Genomic DNA, 17,027 nt, shown 5'->3' on the forward strand with positions numbered 1-17,027 from the left:
TGACTTTCATCACAATTGCACTCTGAGTTGCAATAAGAAAGTGGTACATCTACATGAGATCTTACTGGACTATTTCTGAAAATATATGATAGACATATATCAAAAAGAGAGAAAGAGAAGATAGTGGAAGAAAAGAAGGAAGAGGAGGAGAGAGACAAGGGGGAAGTAGAGGGGAAATAAAGGAGGAGGGAAGGTGAGGGAAAGAAGAGAGAAATGAAATAAAGGATTTTCTTTAATTAGATCAAGAAATTTGATCTGATAATGCCAAAATAGGTTTTTTAAAATGCTTTTAATTTTTTAATGCTTGTAACTCTCCTTCTATACGAAGACACGATTTATTACTTAGAAAAGGTAAAACTTAAAAAATAAATCAGGGATTAGATAAGACTTACACAAGAGGTTATTACGATTCCATCAAGAAGTTTCACATTAGAAAAGTAAATTTATTTTTCTAGACTCATTTTTTTTGGGGGGGGTGAGATAAAGGGAATGGCATTAGATTGAAGTTCCTCTCAGGTCACTATAAACTTCTGTGAATCTATGGATGCTAGTTAATGTGGTTGAACTTTAAAATCTGTATCTTAACTACATAAAATAAGAATTCATTTTGGTTAGAGCCGAACCTCTGAAGAATGAAAAACAAAAAATAATAGAATCAGTTGAAAAGGGCTAGAAAAGTTCTGTATATTTTTTAAGTGACACTACAATATGTTTAAACTGATTTACTTTATAATAAGGCTATAAATTATTAAATATAATTTTAATCATGGCTAAAATTATAAAGCATATTATTTGTATAAATTTTCTGCTTCAAGATTTTAAAAGTTATTTTGTTTTGCAAAAATTCGTTAATGATTGGGGATTGATGAAGCACCTGTGAATAAGTATGTCATTTAAATTGAGAAAAAAGTCCATCAGTAATTTAGAAAACACATTATTAATACTTTCATTTAAAGTCATCTAATTCGTTATTTTGCTTGAGAACATCCTACTGGGAGTAGCTATGGAGAAAGGTTTATGATTGCTATGGTCTAAATATTTGTGCGTCCCTAAATTCATAGATTGAAATCTAATCTCCTATGTGAAGGTATTAAGAGACAGGGCTGTCATAATGTGATCTGGTCATGAGGGCGAACCCTCCTGAATGGAGTTAATGACCCCTTGCATATTCCACCATGACTAAACACAGCTAGATGTCACAATCTATGAACTAGGAAGTGTGCCTTTACCAGATACCAAATCTCCCAGCACCTTGATCTTGTATGTTCCAGCCTCCAGAACTGTGAGAGATACATTTCTGTGTATTTACAAATGACACAGTATTTTGTTATAGCAGCTCAAATGGACTAAGATAATGACCTAGTCCAGAAATTGCAATCAGATCCTCTTGTGTTCAGATTAGTTCTGCCATAGCTTAGCAATGTGACTACTCTTTGTAAAAAATGTCAACCTCATAGAGACTTTTGGGGAAAAATAATTTTTTGACAGTTTTCAAATACGTTTTTTCTTAGGAGTCCTTCAGAGTATCAAAAAGTATTGAAGGACCCAATGTTTTTTTGTTTTAATTAGTTATATCTATAGACACTCTAGTAGAAGTTAATATTAATACATTTTAATACATAAGCAGACATATTTTTAGCTGTCAGACTGGTGGCATCAACATATACCATATAGTCTTAAAATATCACTATACCTTCAGGAGAGAATGTGAATAGAAAGGCAAAGTCTTTACTTTCTCATTTATAAAATGCAGATAAAATTACCCACCACTCATTACAATTACCCATAAATTGTAGACATTATTATTTCAACCTATATTGTTTTTCTTTACTGAAAGAATAAAATCACCTTAAGGTCTTAGGGAGTGAACATTTTAAGAATTTCAAAAATGAAATTTCTCTCAATGAAAAGAAAGTTTAATTACAATTGTTTTCTACCCTATTTCCCTTACACATAATCTTTTAATTATATGGTTAACATATTATGCAATTGATATAATGATATATACAAACCCATCATAGGTCAAGGTAAGGCCGGCAACTGATTTGCTTTCGCAGATCAGAAAGAAATATAAAACTTGAGATAAGAGATGCACTGTTGCAGAACAAAATCCCAATCTGGCAAGTCCAACTAAAGACAATTTGAATTTTTTAATGATATATCCTCCTGAAAACATGCCAATTGCAATAGCAGGTAGGGCTAGGATTCCTAGAAATAAAAGAAGAGAAAAAAGCTGTAAATAGATATATACACACACACACTCTCTTAAATATATATAAATATATTTTACTTAAATAAATTGAGATTACACTGTTGATTTTTTAATGTAACCAAATAATATGAACAATTTTAAAAATACCTTTATACTTTTCCAACATGATTTCTAGTGATGATGTGATATTCTAATCATAATGTATTTTAAAAGACCTTTTCAGTTATTTTAAATGAATACCATAAAATATCCTGATACATAATTTTTGTGCACATCTTTATTAGCCTAAGTTCTCAGTCGAAGGCATTCCTATTTTTATTGCTTCTTAATACCACTGGCAAATGTTCTTTAACAATGCACCAAGTTAATCTCCTACCATCATTGTATGAGAAGACCTTCATTCATGGTAGTTAGCATCATTAATTTTTTTGATGATTTGATTAGTGAAAAATGACTCTTCCGTCTTCGTTTTGCTCTTCATTTTATCAATTTGGCATTAGTGTTATTTGGTATAAATTTTTATAGAGTTATTTCATGTGATTTGTTTTCTCAATTAGATTATAAATTCTTTATAGATAAAAATTTGGTCTAATGCTTCCATCTCCCCTACAGAGGCTTTCACAATGTAAAGAATATATGCACTGAAGAGCTATTTGGCAACAGATTCATTTACCGTGAGGTGAGCCCTTTAAATTATTGAGTTTGAAATGTTCCCTTTTAAGGTTAGCCGGATATGAAACTAACTTCTCTCTTTCTACCACTCACTCAGTCTTCTCTTCTGTAGGTGTGATGTGAGGTCTGGCTAGACAAAGGGATGTCCAAAGAGGATGGACAGGGCAACTATTTCATGCAGCAACTATTTACTTAGGAACAAGGCACTTTTAGTTTGAATGGTATATTTGTGTAATTTAGAAAGGCACTTTCCTTCTGTCTTTTGAGAAAATGTCATAATAGGCTGATTGTATTAAATCAAAACTTTATCTCTATCTGTTGTAAAATGGGGCAGCAAAAAGACAAATCTATGACATATATGAAGAAAAGTCTCCTCTGTGATGTGTGCAATTGTGTATCTCATCATCAGTATGCCCGCATTTAATAGCTCTGTAGAAGCACCATGATGTGTCATACCCCCTGCTAGGTGGTGGGGGTCCACTGGCTCTTCTCTCCAGGAACTGCTGAGTCCATCAGAGAAGTCAGCCATGCAGGTGGACTATTATGTTATAAAGTGATGGATGCAATCATATAAGTATTATATGGGTGTGGTTGAACACAGAGAAGCTAGCAACAACGCTATTTGGTTCTTGAAACAGTAGCAGGAATTTTCCAATCATGGATAAGGGATGGAAAGATAAGGGAAGGTGACAGTTTCAGGAAGAGAGAAGAGCATGTATAAGATTAGAAAACTAGGGAAGGAGGCCAGGAGAAATTAGCAAGGTTGGGGTTGCATGTTGAATGAGAAATCTAGAGAGGTGAACTTGGTAAGGTTCTTGTATGCTAAATTAATAAATTTGGATTTGATTTTTTAGATAATAGAGCCAATAGAGAGATTTATTTGTTCAGGAAGTCAGTGTTGTTGGTAGAATGGAGTATGAACTGGAGACTGATTGACAACTGGCAGCCGAGTAAGTAGGCCATTGGAATGGTCAAAAAGAAGAAAGCTGCATTTTTTTCAGCCAGGGTTGTAGCAATTCAGACAGGAGAGACTATTTTTATATAACCTCTAATATTTAGTGACTGGTTGGAATTTGATGGCAGCTGTAAGCAGAGGGCAACAAAGAAATAACTTTTAGTAAAAAAATGAATGGATGTAGAGTTGACTTAAGTCTTTTGTTTGCCAAATTCCAAACTTGGGATTTCCATCCTGTCTGATGACTGACCTCAGAATCTAGGCTGATAGAAATTACCATGTTAAACAAGAAGTCAGCAAATGCTACTGGTGTGGCCTGTTACCAAGGTAAGCAGAGTAAATTAGTCTTGGATTTGCTTAAATGTCTTCTTATCAGAAAACTTTTTCTTGGTACCAAGTGGCAGCCTCATCACTACTCATTCCATCCTGTCCCCATACCCAGCTTTATTTTTCATCCTAACTTATTGCCACATGACATCACATCTATTTCCTCATTTATTTTCTCTCTCCCTGCACCAAAAAGTCAACTTTAGCAGGAACACATGACTTTCTTCTCTATTGCATTTCCAGACCTGGAATAATGTCTGGTACAGAGTAGTCAATAAGAAATATTTGTTGAATGTTGAGTGATTATTTGTCATGCAGTGCCTTAGTTTTTATTCCACAGAACTTCAGCTGCGGACTTTCCAGGTTTGACTTACACTCCAATGGATTCTCTGAATGGTAATTTACCACCTGCCTGAGATTGTGTGATATGTTGAGTACCTGATATCTATCCATCTCTTTCTCATCTGTCCTCCTACCAACACTCATTTTGGCTGCACCTCTCATTATTGGTGAACAGCATGCTATATTCCCAAGTTGCTCAGATCAGAAACTTGGAGCTAATTTTTGACCCCCATCACATTTGTAGCTTTATTTAGTTGCCAAGTTTTTATAGCTTTTCACTTGTTCTCTCCTGAATTGGCACTTTATTGCTTAAACCATCATCCTGAGATTTTCTGATCTCTGTCTATTTAATCTCTCACTGTGGTTGACCATCCTGTATTGCAGAATAGCATTTCTCAAATGTTGTTTTCATGATATTTTCAGAGACTTCTTGTTGTTTAAGAAGAATAACTTGAACTTTTCAGTCTAAAATTCTAGTCTGTTCTTCAAATTGCTCTCTATTCCTTATTAAACTAACTTGATATTTTCCCAGCATTTCTCGCAATCGGTCCCAAACCTTTGCAGATACATATTAATATATATGTAAAGACGCACACTGTGGTGTCTAATTTACTCATTTTTAAAGCATATAATCATAATTAATAATATAGAAATCATACCATCATATGCAATCTTAATTAGTATATGACTAATTAAAAGACCACCTTTGGATAAAAACATTTCTCAATTATTTTACATGAACTTCAAAAACCTTTTTTTAGCACATTTCATCTTGGTTGTGAAGCAAATAAATTTCACATTTCTGAGGGAATTTGTCATGAATTTGGACTTGAGGTAAAAAGGTTTTGGGAAGGGAGGGCATTCTAAGGAGTAGGATATATATGTAAAGGAGTAACTAGTGTAAAATATAAGTGCAATGATATAGGCATCAAAGCATTCTCTAACACACACACACACACACATACACAGACTTACTAGCATTCTTCAAATAGTACAGAGAATGAAATACATTGAAACCACATTCTTACTTCATTTATCACATTTTGTGCTAAGAGCAGAGTGAAAATAATATAAACTAAAAATTCTAACAAAAATCTACTCAATTAAGTCACAAAACATTCCAGTCAGCAGAGGACACTCACCTAGAAAATGTAGAAACAAGCAAATATACACCAGTTTGTTTCTTCCTAAATAGACATCAGTGAGCCATCCAACAAACACAGGGGTAAGTATTGAAGTTCCAATAAAACACAAGTTTAAGATGGCTGCCTGGCAATTGTGATAGCCAAGCTTGATAGTGCAAAAGGGGATCATGTTGCAGATGACTTCAAAGAATGTGAACCTCTCACACAGCTCCACCAGAAGCAAGCAGATTCCAACCTGAATTTTTTTCACAGAGTATGAGGAACAGAAATCGCCAATATGTCTTACAGTTTTCTCCTTCTCAATGCTGTGATGTAAGCGTACTTTCTCATCAGTTATGATAAAGTCTGTAACAGACATGACTACCCTCCTTGAACACAACTTATATTAGTGATTTGAACTTCGTGATATTTTGAGCCCTATCCCTCCGATGAAAAAATAAGTAAGAAGGTTGCTTTGAATTTCACATCTCCACGCTAGAATTTCATAAGGTTTGTTTTTTGCACATGAACGTTTTTCATTTTGATGATCCAAGAGCACAGGAGAGGAGACATGAGTATTTAAACGTTCACGGTAGCTCAGTGTAGCCAAATCTGATTTGTTTGCTTAATTACTTAGCGGCTAAATTAGGATCGTCCTCCAAAATTATATTGAATTACATGAATCCAGTTGCAAACATGTGGAAACTCATCTGCCTCATACTGATAAAGGTTTAAATATTGAGGCAGAAGAAGCAGTTTTTCAGGAGAATTTGAGCACTAGATCAAGAAATAATTTGAGTCTAATAATTTCTGATACTTTAATTAAACAAGCCAGAACAGTACCAAGAGATAAAGCACAAAAGGAAATCTGTTTTGAGGGAGCACGGTATCTTATCATTATTACATTTCTTGTTATTTTTGGTTGGAATTCTGATAAGAAACTTAATTAGGTAACAAAAGTGCTAGTACATTTAGGTAACAAGCAGAGTTTACAAGAAAGTAATTTAAGTGCACTAATGAAAGGAGAAAATATTAAACAAAACCCCGCTTCCTTTAAGCTGACCCCATGCTTGTAGAACAGCCTCTCAGAGGAAATCAGAATCAAAAGGTGCTATTTGACTCCTTTATTATTAATCAGTAGTCAGGGATACAGCAACCAGCCTACGCAGGCTTTGGGGAATATTGGATCTGGTATCACCCTGACCCTCCAACTGGGTGAATGAGTGTTAGCATTCTATTTTGGAAAGCAGGAGGGCCAATTAAGCTAAAAAAGCAGCAGTGACGGAGAACACCTTAACATTTAGTGGTTTAGCTGCAAGGACATACAAAGACAAGGGACCAGAATTATTGGGTCAAAGTCGTAATAATTCAACACTTGAGTATAGGAATGTTATTTTCATGCTGGAGTCAAAACCTAAAGACCAATAGGGACTTTTGACTCTGGTTCTCATCTTTTGGTTCTGAGAGACTGGGAGAAAAATACTCTGTTTTGACCCCTCCTAATAGCCTCATAGTAATGGTAGCTATTTGTCTCTGCTCAGCATTGCTACCTTGGTAACAATGCCCCAAATTTCCTTTGTGTGAATTGATCATGCAATTTATGATCCAAACTTGGACAAAACAGTTTTGTGCAGGTGAAAAGTGATGCTATTTATAGTTACTCCTAAAACAGTTATAAACTGGGACTGTCCAGGGCAACACTCTGACATGTGTTCACCTTCCTTTGGAGAATGACTCCTATCTATTACCTGAGATCGTGGTGGGACTGTTGATCAGGATATCCCTTTTCTTCTGGCCAAGGGGGTCAACGCACGATCTAAGATAGTCCTTTTACTTTTCTCCTGTGGAATTTTAATCCTGAGCGGAATGACTCCAGAGTGGGCATGGTGGCAGCTGAGTTATTCAGATGGCAGTGTATTAGTCTGTTTTCACGCTGCTAATAAAGACATATCCAAGATTGGGTAATTATAAAGGAAAGAGGTTTAATGGACTCACTGTTCCACATGGCTGAGGTGGCCTCACAATCATGAGGGAAGGCAAAAGGCATATCTTACATGGCAGCAGGCAAGAGAGAAAAATCACAGCCAAGCAAAAAGGGAAACCGCTTATAAAACCATCAGCTCCTGTAAGACTTATTCACTACCATGCGAACAGTATGGGGGAAACTGCCTCCATGATTAAAATACCTCCCACCAGGCCCCTCCCACAATACTTGGGAATTATGGGAGTTACAATTCAAGATGAGACTTTGGTGGGGACACAGTCACATCATATCAGCAGTACGCAAAAGGGACTGCCCGTGAGGCCCTGATGGAGAACTCAGCACCTCCATGGTTCTTTTCCTTCTGGAAGCATGGTTACTTTTTCCTTCTGGAAGCATGGTTACTTTTTCCTTCTATAGAAGGCTCAAAGGATTCCCATTAATTTTGGTTTGATTTAGTTAGGCCTATTTGGCTTCTGTGGCTTACAAAGAACCCTAAATGATACTTTACTTTTTTGTTTACCCCTAGATGCAAGGGCAAGCTGTTCTCTAGCCACTGACTGATTTCTTTAGCCCCTGACAAAGGGCTCCTTCCTAAGCAGAGTAGCACTGCTGTTTCCCACGGCCTGATGATGATCCCATCTGAATTGTTTGGCTCCTCTCTGTCTACTGGCTCAAGATCAGGCTCCAGGTGGTGGTAACCTGTGGTCTGGGGACACTTGAGTCAGTAAGAGCAACAGCATTTGCCTTCTTTGGAGGGGATATTTGGTAAACCTCCAAGAGAGCCACCTACTCAGAAATAAAGTTTATTTTAATTATCTGTAAGGGGGAAAAATCTGACTTCAATAGGGACATAATAGTGTGCAAATAGGATATTCATTTAAGTGGGAGTTAGGAGAACTAAGTTATACTCCTGCCCCTTTATCACTTAAGGCAAATTTCTTCCTGTCTATGAGCCTATTACATTAACTGCAAAATACAAACAGTAAAGTCTGTCTCAGAAGATCATTTCTGAGGCTTGGTATAAAAAAGGGCTTATGAAATGTCAAGAATTGCACATGGAAATGCCTTTGTTATTACTTGCTTCTATATTCCTGCATTTTCTAGCTACTCTAAGCAATGAGCCATAAAGAAATGTCATGGAACCACTTCCAAATTCCAGTTTGCACAAGAGACAGACGTTAGAAGGCCTGGATTATGCGGAATAGAGTTGAAGCAATGGGAAACCACCCCCTTTTTATTTGTCACATCCCTACTAGTTCTCAATACAAAGTTCAGAGTGAGCTCAAAGGACAAGTAGTAATTCCACTTGAGAATAATACTTGGCAGGGAATATTGAATGTCATCGTCTTTATCAATAAACTTGGGCCCTTGAGTAAGACTTATGCATACTTTAGTTTTATGCAACCCCCTCCCCCACTCCAACCCAGGCTTGTTCTCTGTCCCTGCTTCTTCTCTCTGGTATAAAGTAATATTTTTCTCCTTTACAGAGGTAATGTATGTAATGTAAATTGGATACAATTTGGAAAATATCTAAAAATAGAAGAAAAACCATGGAAGTTTTTGGAGCATTTTGTTGGATGTTTTCTCCCCATGGCTCGTTTTCTTTTTTAGTAGATTTAAAATATTTAAATTGTATAATTGTGTACAATTATTGTACAATACATTTTCTACCCCGTTTGTAGGTACTGTTAAAAAGCATTTTAACATGCCATTATGAACTCTTTGTAAACATAGTTTTTATGGTTACATTAATGGAGACATAGTTTGCTTAACTATTCTTCCATCGTTCGTTAGTTATATTTGTTTCAGATCAGTTATAAGCCAGCCTTTGTCAAACATTTGACCATGAACCCACAGTTGAAAGAAAAAAAAACCTTTATAAATAGTGCTAAAATGAATATTTGTGCATAAAGCTTTCCCCATTCCCTGATTATATCCCTAGGCTGATTTTTCCGAAGCAATATCACTGGCTAAAAGTATGAGAAAGTGTTTCAGTTTCTTGATATATAAAGCAAAATTACAATATAAACTTCAGACATTTTTTAAAATTGGAAAGCCTATATTGTTTTTGGAAGGCAAAGACTATACTTATCACTAGAATCCTTCATTGGAAAGACAAAGTCACAAATGAAACAGAGGGAGTAATAATGTTGACCATACTTGTACGTGTTGGCAAATGCATCTTATTTAATAGAGAAAATGAGTCAGATGCTCATTTCATGAATTGATGACACCCACGTTTTTTTCTGAGGACCCAGAGCATGTGTAAATCAGATCTTGTGAGGATTGTTTAGGGAACACACTAGGAATGCAAACCCTGCTTCTAAGGAGGCTATTTTTAAATATTCAGGATTAGAAAGAATCTCTGTAAGCTACCTCCAATATGATGATAAGTTCTGAGAAAATGGTGGTGCCTTTTAAAATGTTTGTACAGTGGGTTGCTGCAATGCTTTTCCATTTGTGTATGTATTTTCAGAGTAACTTTTCATAGGTCTTCTAAACAGTAGGGAAGAGCTTTTCTAGCTCAATAATTCTCTGTAAATGGTATACACAAAGGTCATTTGAAGATATTTATTCTTTTAGGCCTATCGATTTCATTTAATTCCATTGACTATGAGGTTTGGTACCTGGTTTGAAAGCATTGTCAAGAACATGAGGATTGGATTCCCTATAATTTAATTGTTAAAAATGGCACATCAAAGACTTGGAGTGAAATTTTTGCTTCATTGTTCAAGGTGTAAAGCAGAAATGAAAAGATAACATATTGGGCTTTACTTTTTGCTTCGTAAAAAAAGACATTCTCTGTGTAAACCTCTACTCTTCCATTATAAAGAGGCTCTGGCAGTTGTATGATATCTATACCTTGATGCTTCTGTCCAGTGTGAAAGAGAATTACTTTAGCCCTTATATGGTTTGGCTCTTTGTTCCCATCCAAATTTTATGTTGAATTGTAATCCCCAGTGCTTGGGGAGGGACCTGCTGGGAGGTGATTGGATCAAGGAGGTGGTTTCCCCGTGCCTTTCTTGTGACAGTGTGTGAGTTCCTATGAGATCTGATGCTTTAAAAGTGTGTGGCACTTCCCCCTTCTCTTTCTCTCTCTCTCCTCCTCTGTGATGGGAAGATGTGCTTGCTTCTCCTTCACCTTCTGCCATGATTGTAAGTTTCCTGAGGCCTCCCACTCATGCTTCCTGTTAAGCCTGCAGACCTGTGGGTCAATTAAATCTCTTTTCTCCATAAATTACCCGGTCTCAGGTAGTTTTTTGTAGCAGTGTGAAAATGGACTAATGCAAGCCCCTAGCAGAAAATAACTCATATAGTCCCAAGAATATATAAGATATTCAATTCTTCTCTAATATACTGTGTTTTTTCCTTTTTCTTGGGATAACTAAGAATGAAGGGTATTTTTCTCCTGTTTTTCCCTCCACACTATGCAATGACCATTACAAACCTTGCTATTTTGTTGAATTCTACATGCAAGATAAATCAGTATAAAGTGAGTAAAGTGGGAATGAGTCATTACATGGACACCATAATGGTTAATTTTATGTATCAACTTGGCTGGGCAATAGGCCCCAGGTATTTGATCAAATATTATTCTGGATGATTCTGTGTGTTTTTGGATGAAATTTGCATTTAAGTGAGTGGACTTTGAGTAAAGTAGATTACCTCATCTAATTGATTGAAGGCCTGAATAGAACAAGAGGCTGAGGCTGACCATACCCCCGCTTTCAGCAAGAGGGAGTTATCCAGCAGACTGCGAACTTCCTTTGCAACATCGGTTCTACCTGGTTTCCTAGCAGACTGCCTTTGGACTCAACTGCCATTCTTCCCTGAATCTCTATGCTGTCACACTCACGTCAGATTTTGGACTTGCCAAGCCTCCACAATCACATGAGCCTATTCCTTAAAATCCATTGATATATACGTACAAGCATATTCTATTGGTTGTTTCTCTGGAGAACACAAATATTGACACTGTTCATACCATCCCTATTGTTCATTCTGTTCATTCTTTCTTTTTTTCCCCTATTTGATCGTAAAGGAAAAAGAAGGATTTAAATACAACACCGGTAGCTTTCATATTGATGTGTGGAACTGTGACCTCTTCTTGAGTTTTTGGTAGATGGGTACACACTTCCATCTAGCTTTCTAATTGAAAATTCAAACTCATCATGTTCCAAGCTTAACTCATCTTCTTCTTGCCAGATTCTACTCCTCTTTTTCCTTTTCTTAATGGTTCATGGCATCACCACTTATCCACATATTTAAGGTAAAAAAACTGAGATGTCCTAGGCTCTTTCTTCACTTCTTTACCTATTATATTTACCTTTTTCAGGAAAATATTTATTGGGTCCCTAACATGTGCTAGGCTATTTTATACTTAGTGGTGGTGGGGAGGGGCAGTGCTGTCAATTCAACATTCTTAATATTTTACAAATCCATCCTTTTTCTTTGCCTTCTACTCTGCTGTAGTTTGAGTCCTTTAGCATGTCTCCTTTGCACTGCTGCCTCAGGCATTGCTTCTGTCTCTCTCGTACCTTAGTCACTTGTACATCATTTTCATCAGTTTGCCCTAGCTGCCTACTTCTTGTCCCTCTGACTTGCCTGATTTTTGCCATATGTTATATTGTTTTCTTTTTTTTTTTTTGACTTATTTCCTATTATTTTCTTAATAGTGTTATTTAAAATGGCTTACTTTTAAAAATCAAGTAATTTTATTTAACAAGGAGACTTTTATTTTCAACTTTTATTTTAGATGCAGGGGGCATTCTACAGCTTTGCTACCTGGCCATATTGCATGATGCTGAGGTTTGTGGTACAAATGAGCCCCCCCTGGCAGTGAGCATAGTACCCAATAGTTTTTCAATACTTGCCTTCTCCCTCCCACTCCCCAGTAGTCCCCAGTTTCTATCGTTGCTATCTTTATATCCATGAGTACCTAGTGTTTAGCTCCCACTTACAAGTGAGAACACACAGTATATGGTTTTCTGTTTCTATGTTAATTTGCCTGGGATAATGGCCCCTAGCTACATCCATGTTATTGCAAAGGACATGCTCTCATTCTTCCCCCCTGCCTCCCCAGACGGAGTCTTACTTTGTCACCGGGGCTGGAATGCAGTAGTGCGATCTCGGCTCACTGCAACCTCCGCCTCCTGGGCTCAAGCAGTTCTCCTGCCTCAGCCTCCCTAGTAGCTTGGATTATAGGCATGCGCCACTATGCTTGGCTAATTTTTGTATTTTTAGTAGAGACAGGGTTTCACCATGTTGGCCAGGCTGGTCTCGAACTCCTGACCTCAAGTGATCCACCTGCCTCAGCCTCCCAAGCTCTCATTCTTTATCGTGTTTTCATAGTATTCCATGGTATATATGTACCACATTTTCTTTATTCACTCTACTATTGATGGGCACCTAGATTGATTCCATGTCTTTACTATTGTGGATAGTGTTGTGATGAACATGTGAGGGCATGTTTTGGTAGAGAGATTTGGTTTCTTTTGGATATATGCCCGGTAATGGGATTGCTGGATTGAATAGTAGTTCTAAATTCTTTGAAGAATCTCCAAACTGCTCTCTACAATGGCTGAATGAATTTACATTCCCACCAGCAGTGTATAAGCATTCCCTTTTCTCCACAGCTTCATCAGCATCTGTTGTTTTTTTGACGTTTTAGTAATAGCCATTCTGACTCGTGTGAGATATCTCATTGTGGTTTTGATTTACATTTATCTGATGATTAGTGATGAGCATTTTTAATGTTTTTTTTTTGGGGGGGGTACTTGTATGTTTTCTTTTGAGAAGTATCTGTTCATGTCTTTTTGCCTACCTGGCCATATTGGCCCATCTTTAATGGGGTTGTTTGTTTTCTGCTTGTTGTGTTGCTTAAGTTCCTTATAGATTCTGGATACTAGACCTTTGTCAGATGTGTAGTTTGAGAATATTTTCTCCTATTCTGTAGGTCGTCTGTTTACAGTTTATTTTGCTGTGCAGAAGCTCTTTGGTTTAATTGGGTCCCAATTGTCAATTTTTATTTTTGTTGCAATTGCTTTTGAGGACTTAGTCATAAATTATTTCCCAAGGCTGATGCCTAGAATAGTGTTTCCTAGGTTTTCTTCCAAGATTCTTATAGTTTGAGATCTTAAATTTAAATCTTTAATCCATCTTGAGTTAATTTTTAATATAGTGAATTATAGGGGTCTAATTTCATTCTTCTTTATATGGCCAGCCAGTTATCCCAGCACCATTTGTTGAATAGGGTGTTGTTTCCCAATTGCTTATTTTTGTTGACTTAATTGGACATCAACAAAGGTGAATGTAGCCGTGTAGCTTCATTTCTGGGCTCTTTATTCTGTTCCATTGGTCTGTGTATCTGTTTTTATACTAATACCATGATATAAAAACTAGTGCCATGCTGTTTTTGTTACTGCAGGCTTATAGTATAGTTTGAAGTCAGGTAATGTGGTGCCTCCAGCTTTGTTCTTTTTGCTTAGGATTGCTTTGGATATTTGGTCTCTTTTTTGGTTCAATGTGAATGTTAGAATAGTTTTTTTTTTTTTTTTTACGTCTGTGAAAAATGATGCTGATAGTTTGATAGGAATAGCATTGCATCTGTAGATTGCTTTGGGCAGTATGACTATTTTAACAATGTTGATTCTTTCAAACCATGAGCATAGAATGATTTTTCATTTGTTTGTGTCATCTGTGATGCCTTTTAGCAGTGTTTTATAGTTCTACTTATAGAAATCTTTCACCTCCTTAACAAGGAAACTTTAAGTTACTACCATAAATGAAATTACTTGTCATAAATGGAAGGTAACGATAAAGATAATAATACTACTTAAAAATAATTATTAACATTTACTAACTTTTTTTTTTGGCCAGGCTGTTCTAAGAATGAATTAATTTATCTTTGAAACTATCTTATGAGGAAGATACCATTTTTATGAGCCCCATCTTACCATTATGGAAACTGAGGCACAGAACAGGAATAACTTATTCAAGATCAATTACAAGTAGTAGAGCAGGGACTTAAATTTAAGTGGCCTGATGCCACCACCTCCACTCAACATATGCTTTTTCCTTTATATAATAAAAAGATTGAAAGATAGTACAGAAACAACCACCTTTTTTTACAGCAGGATTCTACATTATCTAATGCCCAAACCACATATCACTTAAAATCATTTCAATTTTCAAGATATTGGGAAACACTTTTCTATTTAATCCTCACTAAACCTCCAGAGATTTTTTTTGTTTGTTTAATCTAAACTTGTTCAATATGCTCCCTTGCTTAAAGTCTGTAAATAATCCCTTTAAACTATGAGATCAAGTTAGAAATTCTTTGTTGGCACAAAAGGCCCTTTATGATCAAGTTCCTGCCTTGTGATAAGAGTCTTCCTTGCTGTTCTGCCATGGAACTGGATAACATGCTCACAGTCCCAGGACTATGCCATGTTCTTTTACCTTGTCTTGCTTTTTCACATGCTATTTCTCATTCTTGGGACACTTTCATTTTCCATTCACTTTGGGAACTTCTCTTCATTCTTTAAACTTCAGCATAAATATCACGTCTCAGTAAATGTTTATTTGATTCTCAAACATAGGCTCTCTGGGCTCTTAAAACACTGCTTATATTTCTCTCTTCTAATACATATATATTATATTAATTAGTTTGAATGACCCTTTTCTTGCTTACCATGAGTTTTTTTGATAACAGGGGGCAATTTCATATTTATCTTTATAAGCCTAGCACAGTGCCTGGAATGTACTAGTTATTTCAGTGCATGTCCAGTGGCTTACATTGCTGTGCCGTGTGACATACCCAGACATAAATTACTTTCATTCAGACAGAGTTCTACAAGAAGTACTGCTTACTATATTTTCCTCCCAATTGGCTACCAGGATCTTGACTCTAATAACTGGGTAAAATCCATTTGCAACCTATGTATTAAAACATTTTGAATGAATGAATGCCTGGTTGATTTTCTGAAGAATGAATGAATGAATAGTATAGGTTTAGACATTGTCAGGATGTTATGAATGAAGTAAAAGCATTACTATGCAGCAAGCAGACTGTATCTGACTACTAAAAAATATTTATTGAGCACCTAATAGAAGCCAAGCACCAAAACGCTATGATGACAAAATACCTACCTTGGTTTTATGGATCTTACAATCTTGTGAGGGGTACCAACAATTAGCAAGAACTACAGTCCAGTGAGCTATATGCTATGAAGAAGGAAATGTCAGGGAGGCATATAGCAAGGCTTGCATCTCAACCTGAGAAAGTCCACATAAACCTTTCCATGGAAATAATACTTGTGCTTGGGATCTAAAGGAGGAATAGAATTTAGCTGGGGGAAGATATATAAGGCTAGGATTGTTATTAACAGAGGGTATGCTCTCTGTGATAATGAGCTTGTTACTGAAAAAAAAGCTTTTTATGATTTAAGGCAGGAGCGGATTTGGAAGTCCTGGGTCAGGGACCTGGAGGAGTTGGGGGAGAAATAAGACTGAAGAGCAAGAAAATCCAGATCATACATAGCTTTATAAGATGGAATTTTAACTCATTCTCGAAGTCATTCCTGGACCTGTCTACATAGAGTGAATTTCTACAGTAAAGCAAGGTATAAAGAGCTAAAGTCTTTGATGCAAAGCCATTTTGCCTGTTCGGGTCTGGGTGCCAATTAAGAGGTACTGGTGAGATTTGATAATTCTTAGCTATTTATTTTACTACTACCACCACTCTACTGCTGTCATCATCTAGGCAAAATGTACAGAAACAGAAGTACCAGGATTTGGCAGAAAATTTGATAGAATTTGATAGAAAAATCGAGGTAGAATTTTTTTTTTTTTTTTTTTTTTTTTTAGACGGGGTCTCCCTCTGTCACCCAGGCTGGAGCTGTCTCTTATACACATCGGCTCACTGCAAGCTCCGCCTCCCGGGTTTACGCCATTCTCCTGCCTCAGCCTCCCGAGTAGCTGGGACTACAGGCGCCCGCCACCACGCCTGGCTAATTTTTTGTGTTTTTAGTAGAGACGGGGTTTCACCGTGTTAGCCAGGATGGTCTCCATCTCCTGACCTCGTGATCCGCCCGACTCGACCTCCCTGAGTAGTGGGATTATAGGCGTGAGCCACCGCGCCCGGCCTCGAGGTAGAATCTTAATGACAGAAGCGAGAGCATCAAAAATGCTGTGCAGGTTTCTAGCGTAGGCATCCTGGTGGACGGTGGTGCTATTCATGCAAGGGAACAGACCAGGACAAAGGAACAGGACTTTACCATTTGACATTTTGAGTTTGAGGCACCTGGGGCATATCCAATAGTTGATGAAAGAAGGTAATCAAATTCATTTTCTCTCTCTTTCTGTCTCTCTTTCTCTCTCTCTCTCTCTCTCTCCCCCCCATCTCTGTTT

General features: G+C 36.8%; 1 protein-coding gene across 1 annotated transcript in view; it reads right to left on the reverse strand.

Moving 5' to 3' along the window:
• SLC15A5 (solute carrier family 15, member 5) overlaps positions 1–6,011 on the reverse strand; it is a 102,264-nt gene extending 96,253 nt beyond the window's left edge. Inside the window, exon 1 of the mRNA XM_011990831.1 lies at positions 5,651–6,011. Coding sequence (XP_011846221.1) covers positions 5,651–6,011 — 361 coding nt within the window. The remainder of the gene's footprint in view (positions 1–5,650) is intronic.
• Positions 6,012–17,027: the final 11,016 nt, after the last annotated feature.

The sequence above is a fragment of the Mandrillus leucophaeus genome, unplaced genomic scaffold (genome assembly GCF_000951045.1).
Source record: "Mandrillus leucophaeus isolate KB7577 unplaced genomic scaffold, Mleu.le_1.0 Scaffold383, whole genome shotgun sequence".
NCBI classification, from domain to species: domain Eukaryota; kingdom Metazoa; phylum Chordata; class Mammalia; order Primates; family Cercopithecidae; genus Mandrillus; species Mandrillus leucophaeus.